The following is a 25,729-nucleotide window of genomic DNA, read 5'->3' as shown; positions in this document are numbered from 1 at the left end:
GTCACCCTTCTCCTTAAATTCCCTCCATAGTTGTTTCTTTTTTTGCAACTCAAGCTTAATGGTGTTATTCATCCATTTAACCCCTACTTGATTTATTATTCGGACTCTAGGTATACAGTCAGCCATTGCTTCATGCAAGCACTTCTTAACTACCTCCCATGCACTATCAACTTCTAGTCCTTGCAGTTGTACATGCCATGGCACTGAACCAATCAAACTCCTAAGCTTGTCATACTTTCCAGCCCGATAATTCCACATGTACCCTGTCTTAATTGAAAATTCCACACCTTTAGCCACCTCCCAAGTTAAGACCCTATGATCACTCTCACCGATTGGTGGCAATGTGGTCATATTTGTTACAGCCAAATCCTCAGATGTAATTACTAGGTCAAGCACTCTCTGACCCCTAGTATTTTCCATTACATGCTGTCGCAGATAGTTATCCCTTAATAACCGCATAAAATCCAGTTCCTTCCTCCCGTGAGTCCTCTCCTCACTCCAATCAATGCGACCATAGTTGAAATCTCCCATAATAATCACCCTCCTTCCACCCATTTCTTCTATTTGCTTGTGCATACTGTCACCACCATCTTTTCCATCACCTGGTCTATAGCAGCACCCAATTGTATATTTAGTTCTGCTAGCCACAATCTCACACCAAAAGGCCTCAAATGTGCTCTTTTCTCTATCCTGCAATTCAACTTCTATTCTCCTTGGCTGGAGCTCATCAGCTATCATCAACAATACTCCTCCCCCCATTTTATTCTCTCTGTCATTCCTGAACACACTATACCCATCACATTCAATCCCACTAGTTATATCATCTACAGTCAGCCATGTTTCACTAATACCTATAACTTGTGGTCTGGAAGTGCCAACCATGGCCAAAAACTCTTCCTTCTTGTTCCTAATACTCCTAGTGTTAGTGTACATGAATTTAAGACCCCCATTAGCCCCAACCCTACCTTGATGCCTTATATCAACTATCCCACTCAGATTTGTTGTCCTTATTTGCTCTGGCATATTATATTCATTCTTACATTCAACTGCCTCCATAAGGACTGTATCTATACTCCCCCCCCCCCTAACAAATCTAGTTTCCCTGAATTTGCACATCCACTACATTCAGCAACACTTTCTCAAGTCTTCTTACACCGTAACCATTCAAATGCAAACCATCCATCTTATATAGATCCTTTCGCCCATCAAACTCACTCCACACATCCACAAATTCCACACCACTCGTCATACATAACCCACGCATAAAGTCATTCGCAATTATAGCCCTCCTTTTAAACATTTCACTGTCATACCGTGGCAAAAGACTAATCATTCTAACTCTCTCACTCTTTTCTTTTGCTACCTCAAACAATTCATTCAGGTATTCTATCATTTCCATTTTATCTCCTTTCAAATCATTCGTACCTGCCACAACAATCATTTCTTTCACCCTTTCCTTTTGCTCTCTAATAGACGCAGTTACGTCTTTTATGGTCCAGCAATGTTCGCTAGCAGCTGAAGATGGTCGCTGCAGTTCTGATATTAGTCCTTTTTAAAACAATTCTGTCACTTTACAGCTGTCTAAAATGTGATGACAGGAAACGATTCCAGTATTTCCGAAAATGTTTTTTTTTTTTATATATATACATATATATATACACACGCATCCTGTCAAAGTGTTCGTGAGGGACGCCTACACACCATGACGTAACTCGTTTCTTTACATTACCCTCTGTAAGTGGTGGAAAAGTACTCTTAGCTCACTATTTACTACTTTTTACTTTAACAGTAAGAGTCGTTGCTTTGACTAGATAAGAGATTATGGAGGAGTTTATGAATAAAGCAGCGGTTAATGATGTCCAGTCATGCGAAGGAGTCTCTGTGATGAATTCCCTTTGCAAAATTAGCATGCAGTTTCATGTCACAGCAATTTCAAATGACAACTGGTTCTGTCTATCATTAACATAATATACCAGGCTTTGAATGCTTATCTTTTGACACTGTCCATCGTTTCCAACTGTTGCGCTCGTGTTCAAATGGTACTGTTATCCACAGAGACAGAATGACATTCTACAGTAAGATTGCACTATTGGAACTTCTTACAGCTTGAAATCGGATATAGTGCAAGCTCTCTCTCTCTCTCTCTCTCTCTCTCTCTCACCCACTAAAGGTTATAAACTAATAGTAATATCGCAGGCGAGCTACGGTTATATTTATTTTTATTTTATTTATTTTTACACAATCTGAAAATCCCGCATGTGTGATCATGGGATCTTCTGACTTCGTGTACATTACCCTTTTGGTCTCATTGGATGGAGAGGGATTAACAGGGTGTGAAGGTGAATAAAACCTCGTAGTATCTCTCTCTCTCTCTCTCTCTATCTCTCTCCAGCACGTTTTATTCAGCACTATACCACAAAATGAAATTCGTGCGGTTTTGTATGGTTCTTCACTTCTTCGTAATTAACTTATGTGGACACGAGTCTGTGTAATTATTATCTATAAACAAAAGCCAAGTAATATTTTCAAAGACATTTTAAGAATTTTGAAGTATTTTATGTATTTTATTTATGTATACCAATTTATTTTTCAGATGCCAATTCCGATGGAGTGTTAACATGGGAGGACTTTCAATTACTAGCAGAGGTTTGTTTATTATTATTATTATTATAGTATAGTATAGTATAGTATAGTATAGTATTATTTCAAATAAAAATCATCGCACAGGTAACTCGTTAAAAGGAAGTGAAACTAAAAGAAGCAGTATCTAATATCGTATACTTGTACTGCGGAATCTTTGCATTCCTCAGGCAATGCATTCCATTCCCCTCATCGCTGTCTTCTGTACAAAAATTTGTCACCTGCTCTTATATTTAAGTATCTCAATAGCTCAGAAGCGACATTTTTCCTTCGGCTGGAAAGCTCTGGATTCGATTCCTGTCTAAGATGCAAGAAATCTTTAGCAGGATTTTTCCAGCACAAATAATACGTGAGACAATTTCACACGGAGATGCCAGAGTTCCCCCCCCCATCTGAAAACTTGAATTTCTCACCACGCGATATAGGTAAATCACCTGAGAACACGGCCAGAGGTTCCTTCCCCCCTTTACTGGAAACTTGAATTTTTTTTTTTTATCCTTCAAAACAGGTAAAACGATTACAAAAGCATATTCATTTATACTAATTCCAATCAAATCAAGCTACGCACCTCCCCACAGTATTAATTGCTTCGATCATAATTTACAATAACCATAGCTATTAGCTTTTACTAATTCCAATCAAATCAGACTAACTCCATTACTGCGCCTTTATAATTTCTACTGGTATCCTGTTGTTTGTGTCTTATCCTTCTGTGCTTTCTGAAATATCCAGGATTTCTCTTTGGTGTGCTTCTCCAAATATTTGTGATTCTCTCATATTATTTTTTACTATAAACTGTAGCTTCTCTCCCCCCCCCCCTGTAATTACATGACATATGTTATAAGTTCTTTAAGTGACCTTTTCCCCCGTCGATTTCAGATTATTCCATCTTTGGCATAGGAATATTCTCGCCGGAAAAAAAAAAAAATCTCAAGTTTTTAATTTTAAACCATTATAACTCATTGGTACATATAGTAAATCGTACTTAGGATACGAAATGGCAGCAGTTTTGTCTGCAGCGTTTTCGTTTAGCACATCGCAGAATCGTGGCATTGGAAACAGATGGAGAACGACTGCTTACCTATTTCCAAAAACAAGGGATAAAAGAATGCCGCCTTCTCACGTTGTAGAATAACAAGGTGTTGGAGAACTGAGCATTTATATAAAGAGACTTGGGGGGGGGGGATTATAAGAGGGAATAATCACTTTCTTTTCTCTGCTTATCCCTTTGCTATTAAAGAAAAAATAATTACTTTTTTTTTTTTTTTTGCTAACAACTGTTAAAAAGATTTAATCCGCGATGCAAAACCGAATCTAGCAGAAACACTTTCTCGTCCCTATAACTATGATTTTTGTCTTCCTCCTTTGAACAACTCCCATTGTATCATCAGGAGTTCATGCATCAAAATCATTGATGCATGAACTCCTTGTACAACAGACATTCCCAGATACACCTTTTTTATAGCCCCCTCCCCCCTTCCCCAAAGAAAAAGGAAAAGAAACGCTAGAAAATTTTCCAAAAATCTTTTCCTAATTAAAATTCTTTTTTTTTTTTTATTTATGTTGTGTCGTGTCTTCTATTTCTATACCACTTATGAAGTAGCGATCATTGCAGATGTTCAGTCATAGGTCGTATGCGATGCGTAGTGTGTATCCTCAAATTGTCTACTCAACTCGGTCCCCCCCCCCACCACCCCAAATATTAAATCCTGAGTGCGCTACTGTCTCACAGCACTGCTATACTAACTACAGTATTCTCCAAAAATAAACAGTGGAGTCAATTCGAACTGCGTATATTTAGTGAAGTATTTCGCTTTCGGTAATTAGTTTAATGTTAGAAATTTTGGAAGCTTATTAACGATTAGAGCGGTCTCCAGTGAAACTGTAAATAACTTTGAAAGATGTGAATCCATGTGATTATTTCTTAATGGAGATTGCTTACTTTTTTTTTAATAAGAATGAAATTTGCACATTAAATAAATAGTGACATCGATTTACAGCTCTTTCTCAACTGTTAACAAAACCACGTGCTAGGAGCAATTACTAATCGGCAAGAAACTGAAAATAAACTGTCAAGTTACACTGTGGCACCAAAGTAATTACACGAAACACTTCAATAAGTTAAGGATTAGCTTATTTATTTTTTTTATTATTTTTTTTTATGATACTTGAACAGGACTGTTCGAGTATCATAAATTTTGATACTTGTTTATTGTTTTTGTGAATGAATTTTATTCATTTACAAAAACAATAAATTACAAAGCTATAAGCTGTATAATATCTAATAAAATGGATTATTTCATCCTTATTATAATAAGACTATAACGATGAATTAAGATTATCGTAAATCACTTAACATTTCTTATATTAAAGTACTATATTCCATTAAATTTATTATATTAATATTTTAAAGTTATATACTATTTAAAATATTTAAATTTGGCATAGATTTTAAATTTAAGTTTTGTTGCAAAACATACGCACCATTTTTTCCTGTAACGCTTTTTCTTCCTTACAATATAATAATTACACTAGTTAAATATATTACTTTAACGTTTATTATATTTTTCTTAGTAATCAGCGCTGTCCAAATTCATTTACCAAGTGATTTAAACAAAACAATATTCTTAATGTCAACTAGTTTATTTTTATGTACTCATGGGTGATATTAAGTCCATTTCGCCAAGTTGTGGGATTAATTGGGAATTTGGAATGGTTAAAAAAAATAGGTTCAGAAAAAGTTCTTATGGTTGGTGATTAGAATCAATCGTAAGTCTTTCTTCGACAGTTCGAGAGGACTGTTTACCAAACTAACATCTTGTCTTCCTTCCACCTTCACAATGAGATAACCAATTTCCTTCCTAGTTCACACAGGTTATTCAGAATAGTCCCTTCTTCACATTTTCTTCCCAGTGCTCAAATATCCTACCGTTCCCTACTCGCCCATGTTCTTCCTCACACATACAAATAACTTTCATTCACTAACCTCATGAAGATGAAGAACAGAGTGTAAGGTCATCAGTTTTGATGATGACCCTACACTCTGTTCTTCATCTTCATTTGACAAACCTCATAGTATGCAGACATTGTGCAATGTCCTAAACCCTTATCTCCTTGCCAGTATCCAAGATAGTGGATCAATCTTTGAAATTTAATGCATCTAAAACATAGTCCTGTCTTATTTTTTCGCAAGAAAGATCCCACTTCACTTCATTTCTCCGTATCTTTGATCATATTCACATCTCCAGTCAAGATCGATTTTTCTTTTTGAGTGACTTACACTTCAGGCCTTTCTGAGCAAAGAATCACACATTCATATCAGTTATACAACTATACCAATCTTTACTAAACAACCGTAGAGTACCCTTCTCACATTTGGTGTAGTGCGCTCTATCTTGATGGGGGAATGATCATTCTCTTATTATTAAGAGAACGCTTTCTTTCTGATAGGGGCATTCTGTTTACCTGTTATGCCTTTTTCTATTGGTATTTTCATGGGCTCTTTTCCTGCTAAACTGGCTTTCACTATTCCTTCACTTTATTCAAAGCCTATAAAAACGCTTGATGGTCAACATCCATTCACAAACACGCTTCCAAATGCCGAATTTCTCATCTTCAGCTACCTCGTTTCTATATAACTGTCTTCATAGCAGTTCTCAACAAGGACCACATCCTCCACTCTTCAAGAAACATACCATTAGAGCTGATCATTTACTCATTTACTCACATATGGCACTGGTGTGTTACAGGTTTTACAGTCTCTCTCTCATGTGTGGATCATTAAATATCTATATAATGGTATCTTTGCTGCCTTGTGGCAATGTTTCTGGTTCCATGAAGCCAGTGGTTAGTCGTTGTATTCCAGTCTCCAGTTAGATGAAGTTTTCAAGGCCTTTTTTGAACTTTTTTAAACTGAAGAACAAGTTGTTTTCAGCTTGTTCTTGAGTTGAAATCTCAAGTGGAAACTTCAGGTTTCAACTCAAGATTTCCATTTGGAAAAAAAAAAAAAGAAGAAGAAGAAGAAAGCTTCTTCTTTAAAAAAAAAAAAAAAAAGAAGAAAACGACTTTTAGCCTCGCAACTCAGAAAAATTGACGGATCGCACTATTTACAGACCATAATACCACTGAGAGTTTGGGATCACGAGATAGCCGCAATTGTCTACTTTATTCCCTTTCCTAACTCTTAAAAATCATCGGTAATCATGAACTCAATTATCCGTGACGAGTACAAGTGGAGACCTGCAGCCTTACCGATTTTCAATGAATAGTGATCAACACAGTTTCCCCCCCCCCCTGTTTCCTTTGGGGAACAAAAAGTAATACATGATTTATTTATCATATTAAAAATATATTTAATCCTTTCTTAAGCTGGTTGTGTAGGTAGTTAATTGACTATGAAAGGCGTCACTGCTCCTGATTTGAAGTCGTAAGCATTTATAAACATGGCACTGGATCTTATATGTAAATCCTTGATAGAAACTTGCAAGTTTCCGTTGGAGATATACTTTAAGAAAGGTTGTTAAATTTAACCATTGAGTAACATCTTCCAGAAAACAATGCTGTCTCACATTTCGGCGTTTGTTGTAATGCCAGTAAGAAAGATTACAAACAATTGACGATCTAAGAAGAATAAAAACATTTACAACATCAGTCAAATGATCATGCTTCTTTGAATAACAAGCAAATACACTCATAAAATCTATATATCATGCATAACCAATAGATTCCGTATGGTTTCCAGTTGGGTATTCAATATACATCATGTATCCAAACAGGATTTCTTAATTTAATAAGTGTTTATTCCCCTCTCTTTTCCTAATCTTGTTGAAATATTTATTTAGTCCAAGACCAAGTATAATTTGGGTTCTCGTTCAAAATCGCTTAAAATATTATCAACTTTTTCATAAAAAAAAAGTTTCTTTCAGCTAGTCCTAAAATAAATACCCCTCCTTCCCCAAATTAATTTATATTTTGTACTTTTAATTCATATGTAGTGATATTTGGTGATGCAAAAACTATGTTTTGTATATTTTTAAGAAATACACAAAAATCCAGAGGAGAGGAAAAATGGAAAAAGAAGTTTTTGACCGATGGAAAGCCATTTTTGCCAAATGGTGGGAGGAGCTCACACATCATGCAGATTTTAATAAGGTAATTTATTGATCATCCAATTCTTTACTTAGTGCATCGCAACAGAGAATTATAATTTTAACGCAATTACTTTGTTCAAAAATTAAATGTTTCCATGTGTATATATATGCGATAACCACTGCAGACTACAAAAAGAAAAAATCAATCATAAACATGAGAAGCATATTTGAATACTTATGACAACGTTATTCACATAAAATTCACGCAAAATGAAAATCGATAAAAAGATTAAAAAAATAAGAAATCAAAATAAGAAAAAATATGAAGAATTTGTCTTCCACATATCCCAAATTTTTTCACGACTCATCTAATATCTGTTTACTTGATTTGTAATATAATGTAATTTTGATTTCACATTTAATAAGATGGTTAGATATACAAAATAAGTTTAAAAATTAAATTGACATTTCATTTATTTACAGGACACCATAGTAGAGTTTGATGAGTGGTTAAAGTTTTTTAACAATTTAGGACAATCAACGAAGACACACAAAGAACTACCAGATTTTCTACAGACTTATTTACATCTTTTCTTTCAAACTATGGACGCAAACAGTAAGTTTTATTTGTTTCGAAAGGTTTCAAATATTAAGACACATTTATTCTTAGCCTTGTAAAGGATGTATAGAGGACCCTATCAGGACTTTTGATCAAACATTCAATGTGCTCTCTCTCTTCCCTGATCACCCAATTCTTCTGATTTGAATCCCAACGAACATTTGAGGGATCATGTGGAGCACAGCATCCGCCGATCGACGGCAGTGCTTCCCAGTCGCTAACCTCTTGGACGTTATTCTGTCTAGTTGGTCCAAAATATCTCAAAACATCTTCCGTAATCTAGTGGAATCAATGGAAAGGTGAGTGCAAGCTGCGGTTATCTCTACCAAAGGAGACTCAACACGCTACTAAGTAAGTGATTATAATGTTTCGGAACATGAGTGTAGTATTCATCACTATACATGAAGATAATCGGCTTGAAATGCAGGAGATTTCAAACGAGTGATGTAGACAAAGGTCAAAGTGAAGAATTGACAATGAGATTTTTGTTTACGAACCCACAGAAGGTTCTGCTTAGCAATAAGTGGAGGGATTTTTAGGGAATTAAAAAAGGGACTGACATAAAGTAAAAGTTAGTCCATTTTGTAGGTCTAAACAGCAGAGCAGAAAATAAATACGAGACATACAAAAATGTTTTGGTAAAATTCGAAGAAAATAGCGAAAATAATCAATGTTAAGTATATCTGATGGATTTCTGTTCAGGATACATCATTATTAATACCATGTTCCAACATAAAGATGTGCATAAATTCACGCGGAGAGAATATGCAAGAAATGAGAAAAGTATCATTGACTAGGTTAACGTTTATAGCGATATTGTTACCCAAGTTCAGCACACAAAGGTATGCATTAGGCGATTTGAAAGAGGAAACTATCACCATTTAATTCTTAGTAAAAAAAAGAATTTCATATTAAAAAGAAAAGATATATGCAAAAGTTTTATAAAGAATCAATCTGAGCAGCTTTAAAAGGTGATTCGCAGATTCAACATATACACATATGGTTGGAGAAGAAAATGAGAGTTTGGAAACAAGAACCAAATCTTAGTATCTCAATGACAAAGTCTGATAAAAATCGATTGATTCAGTCAGGGGGCATGTAATGAGGTTGTTTGGAAGGACAGAGAAATCCAACTTTGTGGTGGAGTGAAGAAATTAAAGCCTGAAAAAGAACGCATATCTAAATATTCTACCAACTGTGGTGGGATATCTTCAAGAGAAATGCAATCTGGAGTAGATCTCAATACTTAAAGGAGGAAGGGGCATCAAAAACATGAAATGTGGACTATGACCAGAAATGCTGCTCAGAGATGGAGGTAGAAAAGTCTTACAGGGATTGCACTGCACATAATTCAGAGAGTAGGGTCAAAAGTTAGAATTCTGGATGGTTGTATTAGAGTTTTACGGTTCTCATTTATAAAAGAGAAATAAAGCTGAATGTGAGAATTACAAAGGAGATTCCCTAGTAAGTGTTCCGCAAGATTCATGGAAGCATAATTGAAAAGAGACTAAGAAAAATTGTGTAAAGAAACTTAGTTAAGAATTAGTTAGATTCAGGCAAATAGTCAAATTTTCATTTCACAACATTAAAGATGTAAGTTCAGATAGCATCAGAATATAACATGGATCTGTATTTAAGATTGTAGATCTGAAAAAGATATGTGAAAAAAGTGCCAACAGACAAGTTGTTCAAACACTAAAATCGTGTGTGGTGCAAACGAGCATTTTGCAGAACAGTGCATAGCCAAGGTATAATTAGCAATTAGAACTAAAGTTGGTACACGATGGTTTGATATAAAATTAGATGCAAGACAAGGATACACATTATTTCCACTGTTATTCATAATCTACAGGGTGTCCCAAAATTCACGCAAGATTTAAATTTAGCGCCATTTGTGCGGTAAAGTGTTGCCAACGAGAAAAAAAAGACAGCGTGACAGCTGACAGTTCAGGGTTATTAAAAATGGAGCGCTACACGAAAGAACAACGCATTTTCATTGTTCAGCAATATTTTAAAAATAATGAAGGTTTGGCAGCTACAGTTCGCAATTTTCGTACAAAACATGGTCGGAATAGTGATTTAACTTCATCAACTGTGAAAAGATTAATTAAAGAATTCAAGGAAACTGGATAAATTAGTGATCTTATACACTCTGGCCGTCCTTCAACAAGTCGTTCAACAAGAAAAAAAGAAAACATCGAAGCAGTTCGTGAGAGTGTTGCTGAGAGTCCAGGAACATCAATTCGGCACCGTGGTCTTGAATTGGGCATTTCGAGACGCTCTCTACAGCGTATTCTCACAAAAGATTTGCATCTTTATGCTTACAAAGTTCAATTGACTCAAGAACTGAAGCCTACTGACCACACACAGCGAAGAGAGTTCGTTGAATGGATTATGGAACAACAAGTGGATGCTTATTTTTCGAACAGAATCATCTTCAGCGATGAGGCTCATTTTCATCTTGATGGCTTCGTTAATCGACAAAATTGTCGCATTTGGGGTTCAGAAAATCCACGAGTGATTGTTGAGAAACAAATGCATCCACAACGTGTCACTGTTTGGTGCGGAGTTTGGGCTGGAGGCATCATCGGTCCATTCTTCTTCGAAACTGCGGCTGGTAAGGCAATAACAGTTAATGGTGCTCGCTATCGCGACATGATAATCCAGTTTTTTGTGCCTAAATTGCAAGATATGGATGTGAACGATATGTGGTTTCAACAAGAAAGTGCCACATGCTATACAGCCCGAGAAACAATTCAATTACTGCATGAGTCATTTCCTGGTCGTGTAATTTCCCGTTTTGGTGGATCAGAATTGGCCGCCCAGATCATGTGACTTAACGCTGGACTTTTTTCTTTGGGGTTTTTTGAAGTCTAAGGTTTATGCCAACAAGCCCACGACCACCCACGCCTTGAAGGAGGAAATTGAGCGCTGTATCAACGAAATTCAGCCACATTTATGCAAAACGGTCATGAGAAATTTCGACAAAAGAGTGCGTGTGTGCCAGCAAAGCCGTGGAGGCCATTAACCCGATATGCTATTCCATGCATAACCCTATACTGTATACTTTATGAATCAATAAGAAATTACAATTTTTAATTAAAAACCTGTGTTTTCTATCAAAATTACTTCTTGCATGAATTTTGAGACACCCTGTATATGGGACGGATTATGAAAGAAAGCGAAATCAAATCCGATATCAAAATTAGAGATGTTAATCTCAGCTGTTTACTGTACGCAAATGATGATGATATTATTATTATTATATCACCTCCATTACTCCACCAACTTTCATCATCTAACACCAACGCTATCTACCGCCGACTACCACTACCACTAGTACTTTCACAGACAATCACAAACATCCATGCCCACGGCGGGATTCGAACCCACAGCCTTTTGGCTGGAGAGCGGATACGCTAACCACTCTGCCCACCAGGCTGGCAATATAACTATATAAATAGAGTTAAAGTCTACATGATTCCTTAACTAAATCGAATAACTGCTGCAACGAAAGTTGCCATGAAAATCAACAATAAAAAGATGAAGACTATGAAAATAGTCGCGAATATTTAATATATAAGTTGCATGCATCCAGAATGAAACCTATCGAACAAGCAAAACATTTCATATATTGTCCTATTCTCTCCCGTAATCCTTGAGAACCGTTGGGTCACTCATCGCTGAGCCATGAATATCTAATTAAGACAGATGGCGCCCATCTCCTCTTCTCTCTTCGTCTGTCCTATGGTTGTATCCAATATGTTCACGGGTCCGGTTGCCTGTTTGCGGGAAATTTTCCAAGGATAAACTTGGGAAAAATCCTGCTGTCCACGCCCAAGACCGGCTAATTTGGCTATTACTGAGGAAGATCCTTCAGCTCCTCACGTCTCCGACGGGAATCGAACCTAGGACACTCCTTCTCCAGGCATATGGTTGCGAAGTGCACAGCTACTAGGCAAGAAAAAAAAAGAATCCAATATAAGATGAAGATGGATTGATGCAGTAAGAAGTACCTTAGAAGGCCGAATTATAACATCTGACAATACTTGAATTCTGAGAGATAATGGAGTAATTTGGAGGGACATTGTCGACAGAAAATTAGTAATAATGTAAACTTGTCATGTAGTACTATCATAATATGGTGTTACTCCATCATTGATGATGGTGTAGTGATAATTATAGATTATGCTAAATGATAGATAACACCACCTCTTATTGACTGTACTAGGGGAACCCATTCAACCCTGGCGATGAAAAAAGATGGAGACAGGTTGTCCGATGATTTCTCCAAAAGTTAGTGCTGACAGCAAGCCGCCGACTCCATTTTGGGATTTATTAGAGGATTTACTTTTTTGAAATTATTTTTCACATAATACATTTTAGATAATTTATGCGTGTGTAACAATAAATTTCTTTCTACCAAATACGCTTTCAAAGCAATGAAGATTACAGCAAAAACTTTCTATAAAGGTGTGACCACTGAAAAAAAGTTGTATTGAGAATTCTAAATCTTTTTTTATCTATTCAGATTTCCAAATTTGAATAGATAAAATTGACTGTGGCCAAATTTGAAAAGCACGCCACCATTTTTAGTTGTCCCAAGAAATGACAGAGCATGATCAGTAAGAAATAAAGAAAATACGGTAGTAGCACAGGTAACGGTGCAACAAACTGGGAAAATCTACTGAAAGACATTTCTTGAATTGAGTGCTGAACACTTTCCCTTGAAATGCAACGAAAATTTAAATGCTACATAAATATCCAATCTTCCTCTTTCACCAGCTTAACAGTGAGACATTTTTCATTGCATGGTCAGAATTTTTGTGCATAAACCGAGGACAGCTGAAGATCTCAAGAGTTTCATCGAGAATGGGTTTAACGAAAACCGCTAAATTCGTATAGGAATAATTTAAAGTAATCTGACCAGGCAGCGAAGCTACTTTAACACGAAAAGTGACCATTTGGAATACTTAAATATGCAAAAGAGCATTTATTTGTATAAATATCAAAAATAGTATTCAGCCAGCAAACAACAGCTCTCGAATTTCGTCAGACTTGTTTTGTTTCAAGACGAACGACTGTCCTATCCAGATATCTTCAAAGCTTTCTATCAGGGGCGAATTCTCCGTGCTTGCTGCGCAAGCTCATTAATTGAGAAAGAAGTAATGTTTAATTGTTAATAAATGCATGCATAATATTTATAAGCATTCCATTTAGGCTTTTATTTTTGTAGGGGCAGAAGACGTCTTAAGCTTGCCTGGCACTAATTGAGCTTTGTGTTGTGTATCGAAGGCCGATGCTTGATCTTCTACTCAAAGCTACCTTGGCTTGCTCGGTTGTAGGAGCTTCCAGGTCCTTGCTGCAGCGCTGTGATTTCATGCGCACGCATAGCCATTTCTGCTCCCTTCACGTCGTCTTAAACACGGGCCATACGCAATAAAAGTAGCTCTACCCAGTGAGCTTCAGCCAGCCTTTACAAGTGTGCGTGTTGCTTGGAAAAATTAAGTTACAACCAACTTTTTATGACGATGTTATTGACCAGTTCATAAAGAAGAACTCTAGGGTAGAATTTGTATTCAAGTAGCTAAATTGAAAAAGATAGAATATCATTTGTAAAATAAATGTTGTATATGTATGATTAAATGTACATACATTTCTAAATATATAGTTTTAAATGGTCAGTAATTCATTATTCCGCTAATCAGACTTCAATCACACCTCTCACTCCCTGAATGATGACAAGAGCTAGCGTGAATTTCAAGACCAGCATTCGCTCCTGCTTTCTATCATTCTTTATTTTAAACACCGCGGCACAGTATTCGAAAATAGAGTATTTAAGAATTATTCAAAAATATTTAAAATTTATTTTAAAATATTGAAAAATTCTGAAACACTGGAGCACACCTACTTGACCTGCCTGAATCAGCTGTTATCACATATGCTCTGAACATTGCCTCCATTACCTGCAATTGTTCACAGCCTAGAAGACAACTTGTATCTACTGCACACATATATCTCAAGAAATACAGCACATGCAACTACCTTTTCATTGCTGCAAAAGCTATCATTTACAGTTTTCATCTAAAACACACAAGAAACAGTGATCATCTATCACTCACTCATTCTATGGAAAACCTCAAGTAGAGCATACGCATGAAACTGCGCAGCACATTATTCCTCAAGTATCACTATCACAGAGAACAAGGAAGTCTATCCCAGGTCACTGAAGAATGGAACACAAATGTATCCTTATCATCACTGAAGAAGACGTCATCAACATTCTTACGTAGATGAGTGTCCACTCTAATCTTCATGAAGAAAAGCACTAAAAATTTTAGTATACATTTTTTGTGTTTTGCCATTTTTTATTTAGCGTAAATCAAAGAGGAAGTATTTTCAAAGGTACTTCATTACAGAGCGATGACAAAGTTAGGTTATCCAATTCTGTGCATTGATAGCATATGTTTGTAACTAGCCATGTCTATTTTTCAATTATTATTTTAAATTTTAATTTATTAATAATCTATCTGTCGGAAAAATCAATTATCTATTACTTTTGTATGAGTCGGAAAATAATCATTTCGAAAATGTAGTTATTTTTTGGTAAATATCAAAATAACTGACAAATGTTTTCTTACAAATCCCAAATTATCTAGTATATAATTGAGAATTTCAGGAAAGATATTTATTACACCTAAAAGGCAGAAGTAATTTTATTTTGGGCTTTTTTTTTAGAGGATGGCCTGTTTTGCATAAAAGACTACAAGAAATATTTGGCGAGCCACAATATGGATGTTAATCGTGCACAGGAATGCTTTACTTTCATGTTGAATGTAAGTACATCATATATGAAATAGTTTCCATGCATAGTAATATAGTTATGTTTTTTAATTTTTTTTTGTTCTTTTTCTTCTTCTTCTTGCTAATTATAAATAGATAGTTTAGATTAAGAAGTACAGACGAAGCAGTCTGCTCGCCAGGATTGTGCAATCAGTTAAAAATATTCTTCCTTGTGATAAAACTTTCTTCTGAAAGGCTTTGAGCATTTAACCAGTTTCTTCTATATACACATCTGTCCAAAAAAGAAACCGAACTTTTCGAAAATAGAAGAAAAGTGTCACCACCACCTGTTGTATCTTTTTGTTGTCGAAAGCGGCAACCTTTCGACAACACAACAATTAGTGTTGTGTGAACTGTTTATGACATTTGTTTCATTAGAAGCCGAGTTATAGTGCCAAGAGTTACAGTATGTTTTGACGAACGGTCGGTCTTCCCGATATTCATGCCGTACGCGACGAATTCTCGCTATCCATCGCTTCAAAACTTCGAGATAAAACTCACCATTGACCGTTTGGCCAGGCGGAACGAATTCTTTGTGGATAATGCCCTTGGAATCGTAGAAACAAATCAGCATTGTGTTTACTTTTGACTTCTCCAAGCGACTTTCTTTCGGATGCCCCCTCTTCTGGTGGTCTCCACTCAGCACTCTGGCGCTTTGTTTCGGGCTCATACTCAAAACACCAGGTTTCGTCACTAGTAACGATCGTTTCAAGGAAATCTGAGTTCTTACGAGCGGTTTTAATGAGGTCCTTGTAGTGTTCAATTCGATACATTTTTTGGTCGTCGATCAACTTGTGGGGAAATCGCGAATTCAATTTACGAAGGCCCAAACTCTCGGTCAAAATGTTATGCACAGTTGTTTTTGGAATCCCCAATTCATCTTCAATAAACCTCACTTTTTTTTTTTTTTTTTTGATGAAATCACGCACTTTTTGGATTAACTTCGCGCAGTCCAGTTTTTGGACGGCCGGCTTTTTGTCGTCCTCAAGTGTCTCACGACCACTTTGAAAACGCTTAAACCACTCGTAAAGTTGAGTACAGGATAAGCATTCATCACTGTGTGCTTTTTTGAAGCATTTGCTGCGTTTCGATAAAACGTTTACCAAGTTTAACACAAACGTCAATCGCAGCTTTCTGTTTGAAACTCATTTTCCGACCGTTCGTCAAAACACGCTGTCATTCTTGGCACGGCTTCTAATGAAACAAATGCCATAAACAGTTGACAACACTAATGAAGGTTGCCGCTTTCGACAATAAAAAGATACAACAGGTGGTGCCACTAGTTTCTTTTAAAAGTTCGATTTCTTTTTGAACAGAGGGTGTAGATCGAATCTCATGAATACCATATTTTACATTATTCCAGTTTCTTCAGAAGAAAAGATCAGATGATGAAAAGCGAGTCAGGAGTGGCCCAATGTACTCATTAAGTCTCATACCATAAACTGAGACAATTTCTAACTAAACTTTGTAGATTACTATTGTGATGAAAGATAATTCAGAGAAATCTGTACAGGATATCTCAAGCAAACCCTAAATGAAAACATAGGAACGTCTTAGTTGTGTACACTAAACAGTGATCACTCATCTTTTAACGTGGAAATCTGAAAGTTGGGTTAGAAATTCAAACAGTTGATTGATGGAATCCTTTGATCAACTGTTTTATTTCTAACTCATAGGAGAGTTCTTAAATTAGAAAAGTAAATAGACAGAATCAATGACTGCATATTAATAATTAAAATATAATAAATGAATTTGACATTATTAAAGCTGAAAAATGTGTAAGTAGGCTCATCTAAGATGATATGGTACTTGAGTAGAATGACAAAAGATAGAAAGAATAGCAAACCACTATTTAATAGCTAAAATAATAGAAAAGATTCGAGGGCCAGACGTAGTTGGAGTAACACAATTAGTCATGCCCTATTAGATAAATGCCAGATCTGACTATATTGACGATCTCACAATTATTTAATTATTTGGAAGAAAATTATTGATAAGAAATTGGTTGTGAAATATTGTATTATACTATCATAATATGACAGCAAAAGGCTTATATTAAAAAGATGTACTAGTGATGACATTGCTTACATAAGGTAATTTCAACCAAAAAGTTGCACCAGTAAACACAGTTGTAGAGGTATATATAATTCTATACCTCAGTTATTGTCTATTGTCTCTATTATAGAGAATAATTATTACATATTCTTCATACCCATGATTAGTTATTATTATATTATTTTTGTAGGATATGAAAAGTACAAATTTGGGGTCGTACTTGGATTTTATTTAAAAAAAGTAGAACTGTTTTAAATAAAGTAGGGCAGTTGGCAGTTCAAATCGCAGTCGAAGTGCGCGTGAACCTGCGTTTAAATATTAAAGGGTAGAGATGAATTTCAAATGGAAAATGTGATACACTGTCTATCACTGGTATTATTGCTTGTAACCTACACTATCCCTTGAGGAAGCTTTAGAAGTGCGATGCAATACGTATGTATTTTAAGATAAAGGAAACTGTGGTAATATCGTATGTCAAGATTGCTAATGTACAGTATTAAGTGGAAGGAGCTTCAGGACACAAGATATCAAAATAGAAAAGCTAAGCATTACGATTGATAAGGAAAGATGGTTAAATGTTTATATATAGCCCTTTTATTTTGTACAAGGAAAACTTGTTTTTCTAATAACACTAGGGATCTCAGACATCCCGTAAAATACGGGATTTTCCAGGTTTTGGCCAATGCGTCCCATTGTCCCGAGAAAACTCTTCGAGACAGCTTTTTCTCCTGTATTTTGGAGTTGAAGACTGAATAACAAAATCGATGAGTTACATTTTCTATTCTATTACAAACATCGCTGTCCGTCATTACAGGGACTTATGGCTTAATGAAAATATGCAGCCTAACAATTTGGTTTACTATTTGTTTACTTATACTTAGTAAAGTGTGTGTGTGTGCATAGTAAACCTTACCACGCACACACTTGGAAAGTTAGAATCATTTTGTAAGACTGGCATATGTGATGGATGCGCATACTAAACTTTCACCCTCAGTCATAAGTGTCCCGTATTTTTTTCCAGTGTATCTTGGTATCCCTAAATAACACATAAAATTACTCGCTCACGAGAACTATAATTTTTGGATAAGAAAAACGTATAGAAACATTATAGAAAACACTTATACAAATACAAACCATGCTGATGTTTCCACTTTGATGGATGTAGCTGCTTCTCATCCCTATAGTATAATCTCATTACTCCAGTTGAAATGAGATTATACTATAATCTCATTACTCCAGTCGAAATATATATATATATATATATATATATATATATATATATATATATATATATATATATATATATATATATATATATATATATATATATATATTATATATATATATAATAGGACGCGAAGGACCATTATCGGGGCTTTTAAATTGAAGGTGAGTTAGATGGCAATGGAAGAGTTTTTTTTTTTTATACCAGAAAAGCGGATTTTTTTTACCCCGCAACCTAGCAATCCCCACAAAAGGAATACAGGCAATTTATACGATATGTATATTTAAAACATAAGATCGCTGTATCCTAAAAGTATTGTTAGGAAAGCCAATCTGAACGGATTGTAGGCTTTAAGGTTTGTCAGTACCGCAATTATTATTGTTATGCTGCATAATTCACATCACATTACACAATCTACTATTTGAATATGTTTCCTGCTTTTGTTCAGTGTGTAAGATCTGATGACTCCCCTCAGTTGTCAACGTTCATATAAATAAAGATTCCACTAATCATGACGAAAATCGAGCTTAAGTCTTTTACATTCAAAGACCACATTTTCCTTTGCTTGTACGAACTGCACTATTTGAGGAGCTTGATATATAAAAATGGGTCAATATATAAAAAAAAGACATTTTGTTGATTCGAATTATTAATTTCATTCGGCGAGCCCTAAATTACATCTAAATTTTAATGATTAATACGATACATTTAAATCCTACAAGACGAAGTGAACAGTATGATTTAAACAAGCCAGTGTATCCCTATGGAAATGACATTTGCATCCATAGCGATAGGCCACCCAAAGAAATATCCTCTGGTCACTGACTAGAAATTTTTATAAGTCGATCGGTTCCGAGTTAGTCTTTCACTAGCATGGGCAAGTAGGGTTTCCTCCTTAAAACTCCGGTTTTCAATTCCGAAAAACTCAATCGACTGGTTCTATTTCAGATAATTTATAGGGTTAGGGTTGGGGATAAGATGCCAGCAATTTTCTGCTGTACTCTTCTTGGATGCTCGTTAAACGTCATTGATACTTTTGAATGTGGGAGTGACCTGTCTGTGACTGGTCACTCCTACATTCAAAAGGTTAAGACTAAAGGCCTCATCTATGCCGTTTGAGGAATATGGCGTTAGTGGACTTACCCATTTTAAAATATATATGTATTTGAACAAATGCTCATGGTCCCGTCGTAGTATACGTGAATGGGACTCATGAGACTCAAAGAATAACCACGACTCCATAAACCCATTTTCAGTTGCGAAATTAGGTATATCAGTTATGTTTGCAGTGCTCTAGGTTCAATTGTGATAAATTCATGGGTCACTGTACATGAGTGTTATGACGATACTTACATGTTTTTATGATTATCTCCGATCATTTCTATATTTACTGGCTCATATACGATAGACATATTTTGTTTAGCCTGACTTGGTCATCGTCCGCAAACATAATATAACTATATTAAGTTTAACAGAGATCCTAAATATCGTTTTTATGAAATAAATTTATAAGTTTTATTAAATTCCACTCATGAACGAACTGTTACTATCATGTTTAATACATTTTTCCATTAAAATTATCAAATTATAACAAAACTGCGTTGCCTCATAAAGTTTAATAAAAATTCAAAATACTGAATTTGATCGAATTTGATCGAACAAAAAAATCTTTTACCAAATTTTTCTAATAAAAATACGAAACCAAAATAGTGACTGTTTTGTAGTCTCTGACTGAGTTTTTTTTCTTGACAATTCATTTCTTCTTTCAACCATAAAACGAGAGAACTCACCTTTACACACATAAACACTGATCCCTTGACCTTAGCCATTTTGGTGCCAAACTAGTTGTAAACGGAAAAATGCGAGAGAAAACACACACACACACACACACACACACACACACACACACACACACACACACACACACACACACACACACACACACACACACACACACACACACACACACACACACACACACACACACACACACACACACACACTGTACTGTTTTCATTGTATATACATTATATCTTTTTACTATTTAGGATGAAGACCGAAATAACGGAAACGCAATGACCTCAGATCGTTTTAGAGATTTGGTCTACGACTTTTGGGTGTCACATGATGTGGATAGCAAAGGAAAGTATATTTGTGGACCTTTTGATTCTGCTGTAATGGATGAATTAGAAAAGATGACAGGGAAAAGGAAATGACAAATGTACATATATTTTATTGTTCAGATGAAATTCTTGTGGCAATGTAAACTGGTCACCGAGTCAGTGTTGCTTTCCTCTTTCAGTCACGTTTTACACGAGACGACAACCAGCCTAGGAAAGCAACAACTTTCGGTTGCCAGTACACGGTAATATATACATAAATATTGTATTTTTCAAATTTAGTAGATCTGTTTTAAGATTATTATTGTTGTATTAGCAACACATTAAAAAAAGTGAATACTTTTATATGTAATTGAATATATCTTGACAGTTTTCTGTATTACTCTACACTAAAGAAGAATACTCTTGGAAAGAGAACACTGTTGCATCTCACTATATACTGTATATACATACACACAATACTGTGGTTTACGTATAGACATGCGTCTACCAATACCAATTATCTTCGATTTCCTGCCCATAGTTCGGTGAAACATGGGTCGGGAACAGCCTTCGTTGAATATCCCATAAATTTGTAAATAAATCAATAATTCCTAAAAATCGGAAAATGGCGGGGAAAATGTTTAGTCCAAATTTTCACCGATAGAGGGCAACAGCAGCCATTCTGATGACCAACAGAATGGCACTGAAAACTTATTTATTCATATTCAGGAAACACGTTACATTTCACTACAGTAATTGTTCAACGTATCTGCCAGCACAAGTAATGCTGCAAGTACGAACGCCATTTACAGAAGCATGGAACATATACGGGTGGATGCAAGCCACTACCGGGAATGGCATGTTTTAAATCCGCTAAGGAATATGGGCTGCTCAGGTACATTCGGGACTTTAAATAGCCTCACAACCAAAAATCTACTGGTGCCTAGTTTGGGGACTGACTATTGAGGCGATTTCTATACCACGTGCAATGCTGCTGACACAAGTGTACCTAACCTACTTCTAATATGTGCAGGATGGTAAAGTTTCAGTCCTAAATTATGAGTATTATTCCCTATGTAAGGGCAAAAGAAACTACAAAATCATCTCAGGCAAGAAAACTGGCAGATTCAGCAGTTTTGCTTTTTAAGCTACATTTCGTCGGTTTTTTTTTCTTCCTGAAAGTAAATAAAATAGCCAACGAGCAGATGAAATCCTTAAGAGAATAATCTTCGTCTTCTCTTTATATGTTAAGTTCAATGGCCTTTCAAGACTACGCAACATAGGTTGCAGTTATTAATTAAAGCTGCTCTGATCAATTAGTCCCATCTACATAGTCTCTGTAGCCAATTTGTGTGTGTGTGTGTGTGCGCGCGCACTGAGTCAGAGGATGAGTCGCGAGATAGATCGCATGATGATGATGATTGCTCTTCGAAGCACGACACCCAGACCAGTACCTAGGTAGTCTGCGGATGATTTGGTGCCGGCACGTCATACCTGAATGGCGCGGTTTAGGAACAGTACGAAAGCAATTCCGGCTATCGCTGCCTTTCAACGCGAGAGGCACGAACGATATTGTTACAGTGGCTAGACGGAATTCTGATTTAGAAGCGTTAAGTCATAATCCAACATTAAGACCTCTAAAGGCGTTCAAGTTCTCAATGCATGTGAAGCATGACATGGTTATTCATCTAGTTAACAATTGACTCTTATAAAGTTCAGCCATATGCGTGCAGCAATGGAGTCCGACACTTTTGTAACGCCAGGTCACGGCTGCCGCGGATTCGGCCTATCGAACACTCACCTATCTGAAAATTATTTTGCCAAGCACATGATCATTGATCCTTTTTAGGATTGCATTAGCAATGTATCACTAATAGAGTCGATTATTGTGACGCGTCGTATCATCGAGTCCACAATCGTAAAAGTGTCAGAAAGTAGATCTCTACGTTTGCGTGCGTAAAAGGCACGGTGAGAGCCTTTATGGGTATTCCCACCTTCTTTCATCAAACGTGGCCTTGGTTGAGTGTGACGCATATGTACGCCAGGATGGATGACAAATTCCACGTTTCTAGGAGGAGCCACTCGGCATTCCCTACGAGATCCTCTATAAAGAGAGGTGCACCGGACCTGACTTTCAGACAAGAATTTTTAAACAGGGGCTTTATTTAACTAGCAGAACCAGAGCTCCATCCAACGTCTAGACTTTCATCTCAATGAGAGTCATGTTTACTCCCGCCTTTCACCCACGATCTCGATTGATATCCTTTCACTATTTTATTTATTCATTTATAGCTCTCGGATATCACGGCGCTGTAAATGCAAGGCGAACGACGTAGTGCTCGGCAGACGGACAGTTACTTCGTTTACCTGAGCCGGGCCAGATGGAGATCACGGGTTTCATGTATTGGCGATCACTGCAGATGCTCAGTCATAGGTCGTATGTAATGCGTAGTGTCTATTCTTAACTCTCCCCACCCTAGATTAAATCTTGAGTGCACCACTGCTTAAGACACGTGGTGATATGTCATCAAATCCTATCGCCTTATTGAAATCAAGTTTACTTCCTGAAATACCTCCTGCTCACTCAAAATTAAGCCATCTTCTCCTATGTCAGGGGTTTTCAACGCATGAAAACGTAGCTACTTAACATTAAAAACGCGATTAAAAAAAAAATAATTTCAATGAAGCCTGCGGGCCACTAAGCTATACTGCGGTATTTAGAATTGTAAGATGCTTTCCAGATTCACAAGGAACGCTGTGCATTTGATACTTTACATAAAATCTAATAAAAATAAATATCAAATAGACACGCTTCTTGATCCATCTACCAGCGCCAAACGGTACTTAAGTACTAGTTTAAGTAAATTGAAGGAACTTTTAAAAACGGTCTTCCGAATTTAAGTCATATTCACTTTACATGAGAGCACAGATGTGAAGGATACAGCACAACTGGCTATCTTTGTATTATCCGTGGCATTGATTAACAATTCAATGTGACAGAAAAACTGCTAACACTCGTACTTATGAAGGGAACGACGAAAGGCACTGATATTCTTGAAGCCGCCAAGAAAACGCTCCAGTGTTTCGACCTTAGCTTAACCAACCTTGAGGGTGTGGTAACTGATGGTCCCCTTGCTATAGTGGGAAAGAACGAAGGTTTTGTTGCGCTGCTACGGAAAGAGCCGGAACTAGAAGGAAAAGATTTCGTCCATTACCACTGTTTAATTCACCAGGAGAATTTGTGCGCGAAAATCATTGGATTTGAGAATGTCATGAAAGTTATTCTGACTGTCGTCAACATTATTAGGGCAAGAGGATTGAATCATCGTCAAATCCAAGAGTTTTTGACCCAAGAGCGCGAAGCGGATCACGGCGATGTAATTTATTGTAGTGATGTGCGTTGGTTGAGCAGAGGGAAGGTTCTTAAAAGAGTCTTCGACTTAAGGAGCGAAATACAGCACTTCATGCAAACCAAGGGGAATCCTATTGCAGAATTTAACAATCCGAAGTGGATGACAGACTTTGCCTTTGTAACCGACATCTCGTTGCATATGAATGACCTAAATACGCGGCTACAATCCAAAGGCCGTGTACACTCTGTTTGATCACATCAAAGCTTTTGTGGCAAAGCTCAAACTTTGGGAGGCACAACTCACAAAAAAAGACTTAACTCATTTTCAGCTTCTCGCTGAGTCCAATTCATTTCTTGATGAATACGTACAAAATTAGCCGTGTTGCGAAGTAAGTTCGAAGAGAGATTTAGTGATTTTCGTAACCAACAGTCTTCTTTAGATTTATTTTCAATGCCATTCACTGTCAATGCTGCCGAAATGCCAGGCTCAGTACGAATGGAGCTGCTTGAACTCCAAAACAACTCTTCTTTGAGAGAAAAATTATTCAATGTGCCCCTTTCTTACATTTTACGAAGACTACATTTCTGAGGACGCATTCCCTATCTTCGCCGGCATGCTTTGAAGATGTGCGCTTTGTTAGGAAGCACATACTCATGTGAGGTTCTTCTCCAGAATGAAACATGTGAAGTCCAAGACAAGAACTCAGATTACGGACCAACATCTTGAGAATACTCTGCGCATAGCGACTTCCATCATTGATGCCAACATTGACAAGCTGGTCAAGGAAAAAACATTGCCAAGTTGCCCATTGACATTGTAAAAAATAAATGTTTTCTTTAAATTATCTTTTTTCAAGTATTGATTGTATTTACTTATCATGAACCCGACTCCCACCTACGCTCTTAAAGCCGAGTATGTTTATTTTTATTGGATTTTATGTAAAGTATCAAATGCACAGCGTTCCTTGTGAATCTGGAAAGCATCTTACAACTATAAATATCGCAGTATAGCTTAGTAGCCTGCGGGCTTCCTGGAATTTTTAATGCGGCCCGCACTGTCTGAAAGATTGAAGACCCCAGACCTAATGTATGATAGAGAACTAGGGGCCATCGGTGGAAGTTGTGTAATTGGGTGGTTAGTAGGGTTGTGCGAACCAGATTTTTTTTTTTTTTTCGTGAGAGTGGTAAGTGAGTGGAATGGATTGCTAGTAGTTGTGAGTTCCCTGACGATGAATGGATTCAAGGAGAGATATGATAGGAATTGTGTGTATAATGGTTAATTTTGGTCTCCCAGGACGAATCTCCGGACTCTATAGAAATGCCATAAAAAAATAATAATCAGATAATCCAATATTTCAAAATCTTTTAATTCTGGATAGAATTCTCCTACCGAGATAATTGTGTCATAACTTTATTGAAAACTGAATTGGTATTATTTAACGAAATGTTTTTAGGCATGAGAGCGCTGTCTAACGCGAATTTATTGTTTACACCAGCTCTCTGTGGGCTGTTGATTGGGCAGCCGATGTCAAAGTTACGAACTTATTAATGTGAACGTGTGTGTGTTTGTGCTTTGTTAAAAATACTTTTTAAGTTGTTTAATTTACTTGAAGATATAAGGGTCGAAATTCAGTATAAAAGAGGTACGAACATTACTTTTAAATTATTAATTGTTACTGAAAATTTCAGATTAGCACTTATGTACATAATTTAATTCTCTAATTTTGTAATCGTGTAAGTAACGAGCAGTAGCGTCGTAACATTTTCTACAAATGCAAGAATGCTAAATCATAAATACTGCAA

The 25,729-nt window shown here is 36.3% G+C and overlaps 1 protein-coding gene across 1 annotated transcript in view; it reads left to right on the top strand.

Annotated features, from left to right (window-relative positions):
- LOC150100320 (sarcoplasmic calcium-binding protein-like) overlaps window positions 1-20,949 on the top strand; it is a 37,396-nt gene extending 16,447 nt beyond the window's left edge. Inside the window, exons 3-7 of the mRNA XM_090402879.1 lie at window positions 2,594-2,646; window positions 7,678-7,791; window positions 8,214-8,346; window positions 15,088-15,185; window positions 20,521-20,949. Of these exons, the coding sequence (XP_090259005.1) occupies window positions 2,594-2,646; window positions 7,678-7,791; window positions 8,214-8,346; window positions 15,088-15,185; window positions 20,521-20,688 (566 nt within the window). The 3' untranslated portion in view covers window positions 20,689-20,949. The remainder of the gene's footprint in view (window positions 1-2,593; window positions 2,647-7,677; window positions 7,792-8,213; window positions 8,347-15,087; window positions 15,186-20,520) is intronic.
- Window positions 20,950-25,729: the final 4,780 nt, after the last annotated feature.

Source organism: Typopeltis vanoorti, chromosome 13 (assembly GCF_054136105.1).
Source record: "Typopeltis vanoorti isolate ZY-2024b chromosome 13, IOZ_Tvanoo_1.0, whole genome shotgun sequence".
Classification (NCBI taxonomy): Eukaryota; Metazoa; Arthropoda; class Arachnida; order Uropygi; family Thelyphonidae; genus Typopeltis; species Typopeltis vanoorti.
The sequence above is the reverse complement of the archived record's forward strand: the minus strand, read 5'-3'. Positions and strand labels throughout refer to the sequence as shown.